Below are 7,224 nucleotides of genomic sequence, written 5' to 3'. Positions count from 1 at the left end.
AGGAAACTGAGGTCCAGGAGGCTCTGCCCTGACTGCATAGTTATTAGCAGAGCTTGGATGAGAACCTGACTCTTCTGACGTCCTTGCCCGTGTTCTTGCCATTACTAGGAATGCTAACTCATAATCCTACCCAGTAATCGTGTGAAATTTGCTGGATATTTAAGAAATGTTCACAATTCAGTTTTAAGGATGCTACTCCCATTTCCAAGTCCTCCTTTTTTAAGGACAAAGCCATCCAGGCCTTACCCCCAAACTGGGGATATTGCTTGTTTTTAGAGCCACAAGCCCATTATCAGTGAATCTCAGGGAACAGTGCCAGGGACCTGGCCAGTAGTGTTGATTTGGGGATCTTTTATGAAGTGTGAGTCAGTGAAGACTCAACTTGACTGTTGGCCTAGTACAATGGCTGGCACCCACTAGTACATGCTGGAGAAAAATACTCCTACTGTAATCTGTCTCAGCTGCTCAGCACTCAGGTTATTTTCCTCAAGTTACTTCTTTGTGCCTCAGTGTCCTTCATTGTTGAATAGAAATATTACTGCTACTTGCTTTGTGGGGTTGTTGAAATTAAATGAGATCACCCAGGTTCTTGATATTTTGGTTCAGCCTCTCCATAAACTTCTTGAAGACAGATATTATATATATTGCATTTTCTGTAATTCATTATAAAACATTTATTGCACTTGATTTCATCTGTCAAATAGAAACAATACAATTTATTTTGCTTCCCACAAAGGGAGGCCACTGGGATTACAGGTTGTTATGCCCCTCACTTGAGCTAATAACTCTGAAGGCCCTCTGTACCTAGAAGGGATACAAATGGAAGGGATCAGAGTAGTAATTACTACTTTTAACAGTAATGCTTTGCACTTACCAATGTATTTAAACAGAGTTACAAATGTAGACAGTTACTAAGCACAACCCTTTTTCATTGTCTCACAGGAGCAGTCTTAGCGGGAGCTTTCTTCTGTAAATCAGACAAGGTAGGCTTAGGAAACTTTAAACTGGAGGGTGGCCTGAAGAATCCAGGAACAACGCGGCGGTCCCTTTAAATATTGGAAGGGCGGAGTCGTCGTCAGGGACGCGAATGGGACGCTTGGTTTCCAGGAAGTGACGTCATATGGCCGCGGAGATGGACGAGGAGCTGGACCTGGGCGAGGAGCGGCGCCGCAGCTCGGCCTTCTCCGTGAGGACCGAGGCGGGGGGCTTGGACCAGAACTCGGCGGGTGGGGAAGAACAGCCCCGCTGGACCGGGGCCGCTGAGGCGCTGAGGCCCGGCCCGGCGCGGGCGGGACAAGTCGAGCCGCACGGGGTTGCGGCCCGGAGGAGGCGTCCAGTTCGCCCCGCCCCCGGGGGTTGCTTTCTTTAAAATCCCCCAAATAGAAAACAGGTCCTGTCCCCGCTGGCCTCTGGGACCATGCGAAATCTCTGCGCCTCGAGCCCCAAGTGCGAACTCACCCGGACCGGACAGATCTGAGGGTGACAGGAGGGTCCCGGCCAGAGTCGCACTTATACCCATGCTCAGGTTTTCCTTTGGCACTTCTCACCCCAGAAGTTCTTGTAAAAGCCGCCCCGTTTTATGCACGCAAGGGAGGAAGCCAGGGCCTCTCTCCCTGTAACCCCCCTGGGGAGGCGGGCACTACCTCACTTTTCCTGTGGGGAATCAAGACTTTATAACATATGGGATGGTGGTGAGGGGTGCTCGGGCCCTGAAGTCAGATGGAGTATAAAGCTGTTGGTAGGTTTTAAAAAATTATCTCTGAACCTCGATGGTAAGCACTTGACATTGCAGGGCTTGGCATGTGCTAAGTTATCAGAAGAGATTAGCTGTAGTTGCCTGAAGCTGGGATTTACCCATCAAAACCTAAATTTAGTGTTTTTCTTACTCCATCACAACCCCCAGCATGCTTTTAAAATTAGTCAAGATTAAAAAGATATCACTGGATGTCCTCCACAGGGCCATAGAGGAGCACTTTTCTGAGGGAGGCAAATTGGTCTGGAGTGAAGCAGCCTGCTTGACTAAGTAGAATGAATATTAGGTCACCAGGCCTTTTTGATACATGAACTTTTTATGAGGGAGGGGGTACCAGGGATTGAATTCTGGGGCACTCAACCACTGAGCCACATCCCCAGTCCTATTTTGTATTTTTATTTAGAGAAGGGTCTCACTGAGTTGCTTGGCACCTCTCCATTGCTGAGGCTGGCTTTGAACTCGCCATCCTCCTGCCTCAGCCTTCTGACCCACTGGGATTACAGGCGTGCACCACTGTGCCCGCCTTGAAATATGAACTTGTTTAATACGTGGATGTGAATGTGGTTATTTCTTCATTCTTTCCATGAATGTCTGAGCCCTACCGTATCTCAGGTATTGTCCTAGATCACAGCAGTGACTAAAACATTGTGGAACTCATGTCTTTGTGTGGGAAGATGGAACCCAGACTATATATATAAACAGGTTATAAAGTGGTGTTCTATCCTATGGATTTATACAGCATCTTTAAAAAGTTCAAAATCTTAAAAATATTTTACAGTTATTAGAGAGACTATCTGTAAATAGCATTTAGAGACAAGATCATTGAATTTTTGTTTTAACACAGTCCCTGTATTTATGTAGTATGCAGTATTCAGATACCTGACACTATGACAAATGGAAGAGGGAAACCATGTCTGAAGGGATGGAATTGTCTGCCTTGAAAAGAAAGTGAGCTGCTTACTATCAGAAAAAAATGTTTCAATCCTCCCTGAAACCTAAACCATTGACATTACAATTTGAAGCATGAACCCTGAATAAGAATTCTGATACAGCAACTTGAAACTTCTTTCTTCATTCTTAGAACATTCTCAAACAAATCTCAGCTTGGCACAGGGAAAAGACCCAGGATTTGAAGTCAGAAGACTTCATTCTTGGACTTATGTCTGCCACTTAATACTGGGCCTCAGTTTCCTCATTTATAAAATGGCATCTGTCCTAGCCCCTGCCCACGTTATTGTGAGAATCAAGCAAAGCCACATTAAATGAGATCTACAAGTGCCTATATTAATAGTTTTTTAAAAATAAGCAATTAAAATGATATGTATTTCAACACTCACTAGTGTGTCTCCAAGTCTTTTTGTGTATTGGGAAGTGTTTGAGACCAGAACCTCCACACGAGGAGGGTCTTGGGAAACACCTGCAAATGGTGCATTTGATGACTCAGAATTTTAAGGTGCTCTAATTTTCAAAGTTGATGTCTCAACATTCTTGCAGTAGACTTCCCTTACTGTCTGTAAATGCAAATCCATTTAGTGTATATTTCAAAGCAAATGTTTTCTATATTTCTCTGGCATTAGTTGCCATGGAATTTAGAATTTTTTCCAGAAGCCTATTTAATAACTATTTTCAGCTGTGATATTAGGCCTTCATAAAATTCTGCTTAGGAACGTGGAAGCCATGGCCACCCCCTCTATGACATTAAGTCATGTGACATGGGGTCTCTGCCCAGTCTACAGGCATTTCTAACTACATTTCTTTGAATGGAAAAGTGATTTTGCTTTTGCAGTCCTCATGGCTATAAAAGAAAACCTCATGAGCAATAACCTGTGAATGTCCTGTTCCCCTATCAAGTAGAATGGATCTCAGCTGCTTTGCTTTAAGGTCAAAGATTGTTCTCTACCATAACATCCTAAATCCAGTCCTTGCTTACCTCCCCAGAATTGTCATCCTCATAGTGGTTCAAATGACATTTGGCCAGCAGTGCCCTTCATCTCTCCTTATAGGGGGCCAAGATGGGTCGCCGAGCTCAAAAGGAGCCAGCTCAGGCTGAGAATCACTTCAGTGACAGGAATGCCTCGGTGACTCTGACCAGTGAGGTAAGTGCCAAAAACGAGAGAGAGAGAGAGAGAAATGTGAAGAAATGCAGAAATGCAAGTTATGACTTAGTGATTCCTTAATGAGCAAGGATTCCGTATTCCACATTTCTTCTTCAGTGCCAGCCCCTCCTTTAATCTGGATATGGGAATTCCCATCCTTGACATTTGTCCCATGAAATGAAAGGGGAACAGTTTTCTTTAAGGCCAGACTGGTTTCTGTACATTTCTTCATAGTCTTAGTATAGAATTTTTAATGTTAGCTGAAACAAGGGACTGTGAAGTTTCAAAATGCAGTAGAAATATGGGTTTTTATTTCTCCTGAATGAACACTAGTGAGGCATGCTGGTGACGAAAGGGTGATGACACAACTGGACATTACTCTCAGCGGTGACCTATACTTTGTGCGGTTTTCAGGCAGGAAGAGGATCATTTAATGGACTTAGTTTCCTGGAAAATTTTCTGAGTGGCCTGGGATTATGAGAAATTACCCAGCTTCTTCATGGAGGGTGGGTCACCCTGAGGAGTGGTACGTTTTAATGACCAGGCACTATTTTGGGCAGTTGGCTCACAGTCCTTTTTTATCTTCCTCTGTTTGACTTTCAAGAGTCAACCCAGGGCCCTCCATTCTGTTAGCTGTCCCCTAAATTCTGCAAGTTAGGGCTCCTTCCTTTTAATTCCATAGTACCTCCTCTGGGGAAGGTCACATTCTGTGTTAATTATCTTTTTATGTGTCTGTCTGTCCCACCAGACAGAGTTCCCAGATGGTAGGACCCCTGACTTCTGAGTTGCCGGATTTGTAGATACAAGATAGGTTTACAGCAAATGAGGGACCCCTGCTGAGAAACCTAATGGGCCAGGCAGGTGCATGAGCAAAGTGTGCCAGGTACCCAGCACAGACATGCTGTACTGATATGTCAGATCTGCAGGAATATTCTTCATTTTCATAAGGAATACATTCCACTGACATCTCTAAAGGGGTAACCACTGTGTAGCTGAAGCTGGTCGATGCTAGGGGAATGCAAGATCAATATTGCCAGATCTTCCAGAGTTATGAGACATGCTGTCAGTCTAAAGTGTTACATGAAAGCAGCAAATTTTTAGAAATTAGCAGCTGAATATGGAAATATAAAGTCATTGTGTGGGCTCTAGATTGGGCCAGAGGATGATCATTTTGTGACTTTGGCCATGATACCCTATTAAAGTACTCTCATAAGATGTGAGTAGGAAGCTGGTAAAAGCAGACTTGTCAGAACCCAGCCTGGATCTCTGGGCAGCTTGAACTGCAGGAGTGTATGCAGCTGACCCTTCAGAGAAAAAAAGAGGAAGCAGGGAAGGGGTTGCAGGAAGCCTCTTCTTGCACAGGAGTTTAGGCAGATCCATTCTGAAAGCAGATCCTTCATTTATTTATCGAACAAGTATTCATTGAGCTTATTGTATGCTGGGTATCAATTTAGGACTTTGGTATACTTCAGGGAACAGAAGTCACAAGATTGTGCTGCAACAGAACTTACGTTCTCTCCATCATTGGCAACCAGAAAGACTAATTAAAAGTCTCCTTTATTGTGAAGGAGGTTATAAGCACTGTCATGGTAAGGTGAGAGAGCTGTGACAAGCCAAGGTGTCCAGGAATGTCTTGATGGGCCCTTGAAGGTGACCCTTGTCCCAGATGGGCTCTAAGGCTGAGGTCATGGGCACTGCTTACCTACCATCTCCTTCCCTGGTTTCCCAGCTGAGAATCAGTGCACTGAGAACACAGCTTCACAGTCAGTGGCCTGAGCCCTTCAGGGTTCCAACCTTTCAGGAAAACCTACTTACTTCCCCAGAGACATTTACCTTTTTATTTTTTTTATTTTTTGACTCTGGGAGCACATGATTCAAAATCATTCTGTTCCTCATCCAGCTAGTGCCCCTGAAAGCAAAATGCCAGCAGAATTCCAGGATCCCTTCTCTTCCTGGGTTAATCAAGGATTTAGGCAGCCTCCCAGGGGGCCAGATGCACTGGGCTTTGTGGGACTTTGGGGCTGTTTCTTTCTAAAATTAGATCCTAGGACTTGTGTGTGTGCCCATTTACATTCCAATTCTGAGTATACTACTTGATGTATTTATTTTTGTCCTCTCACTGGATTAATTGTCTGTGAAGATATCCATGAAAATGTAAATGTGGTACCTGGGAGCCGTCAGACATACTAGAATGAAGTGGGAATTAGTTTCAAACAAATAGTTATTTTAAAGTGAGGTTGTGGCATTGGGAACCCTGGTGAAGGAAGCAGAGAGAACACAGGACTTGGCATCAGGAGACCAGGGCTGAGTCTGGGCACTGCTAATTGCCTGGATCTTAAACAAATCCACTAATCTCCTGAATCCTCTATTTCATTATCTGTCATGTAGTGCTAATAATACTCCTGGGTTGATGCAGGGATTAAGCGAGACCCATGTTTAACAGCACTTTAATAAACTGAAAAGCACTGTGTAAGCATCCATTCACTTATTAAATACATTAGTGAATGAGTATTTAGATAGCTTTGCTGTTTTTATTAAAGGGCAGCAAAAAAAGAGAATGTGACCAGGGTCTCTTTAAGAGCTGATTCGGAAGTCCCGAGGATTGTCACTCATTTAACCCTGGGTTGTTCAGCAGTGATCCATGTATTCCTTACAAAGGGCGTGTAAATCACAGACCTGGCCTGAAGTCCTGGCTGGGCCACATATGAATCCCACAACGAGAAGTCTCCCTAAGCCTCAGTTTCTTCATTGGTAAAATAGGGATAATAACTATGTATTTCGTAGGGTGGCTAGAAAGAAAAATGAGATAATATGTGGAAAGCCCCTAATAATGTGACACGGAAGTGCTCAGTATGATGCTAACCATTTATTTTTCTAGAACTTGTGTGTTCTCTAGAACTTATGTGTTCTTTTAATTCTGCCCTTACTCTCCACTGAGATTGAAAGCTGCCCTCAGGCTGAAGTTAGCTTGCAGTCATATTTTGGTTGATTTGTACAGAGTTAAAGCTTTTAAAAATTTGGTTAACATTTTTAAATTTTTTTTTTAGCTATACATGGACACAACATTTTTATTTTGTTTATTTATTTTTATGTGGTGCTGATGATCAAACCCAGTGCCTTATATGTGCGAGGCAGATGCTCTACCACTGAGCCACAGCCCCAGTCCTGGTTAACATTTTTTTTTTAAAGAGAATTTCTTTTTAATATTTATTTTTTAGTTTTTCAGTGGACACAACATCTTTATTTTATTTGTATGTGGTGCTGAGGATCAAACCCAGCACCATATGGGCGCATGCCAGGCGAGCGCGCTACTGCTTGAGCCACATCCCCAGTCCCCTGGTTAACATTTTTAAATTGGGAAATTTCACACAAAAA

The 7,224-nt window shown here is 43.5% G+C and overlaps 1 protein-coding gene across 2 annotated transcripts in view; it reads left to right on the top strand.

Moving 5' to 3' along the window:
* The first annotated feature begins 1,118 nt into the window (after positions 1 to 1,118).
* Positions 1,119 to 7,224, top strand: part of Ift43 (intraflagellar transport 43) — an 81,026-nt gene continuing 74,920 nt past the window's right edge. The window contains exons 1-2 of one of the 2 annotated variants that reach the window (XM_027931455.2): positions 1,119 to 1,186; positions 3,757 to 3,849. In XM_027931455.2, coding sequence (XP_027787256.1) covers positions 1,121 to 1,186; positions 3,757 to 3,849 — 159 coding nt within the window. In that variant the 5' untranslated portion in view covers positions 1,119 to 1,120. Of the gene's footprint in view, positions 1,187 to 3,100; positions 3,635 to 3,756; positions 3,850 to 7,224 lie in introns of those variants that run through there. The other variant, XM_027931456.2, reaches the window with a different exon arrangement.

This window comes from Marmota flaviventris, chromosome 2, assembly GCF_047511675.1.
Source record: "Marmota flaviventris isolate mMarFla1 chromosome 2, mMarFla1.hap1, whole genome shotgun sequence".
In the NCBI taxonomy this organism is placed as follows: Eukaryota; Metazoa; Chordata; class Mammalia; order Rodentia; family Sciuridae; genus Marmota; species Marmota flaviventris.
The sequence above is the reverse complement of the archived record's forward strand: the minus strand, read 5'-3'. Positions and strand labels throughout refer to the sequence as shown.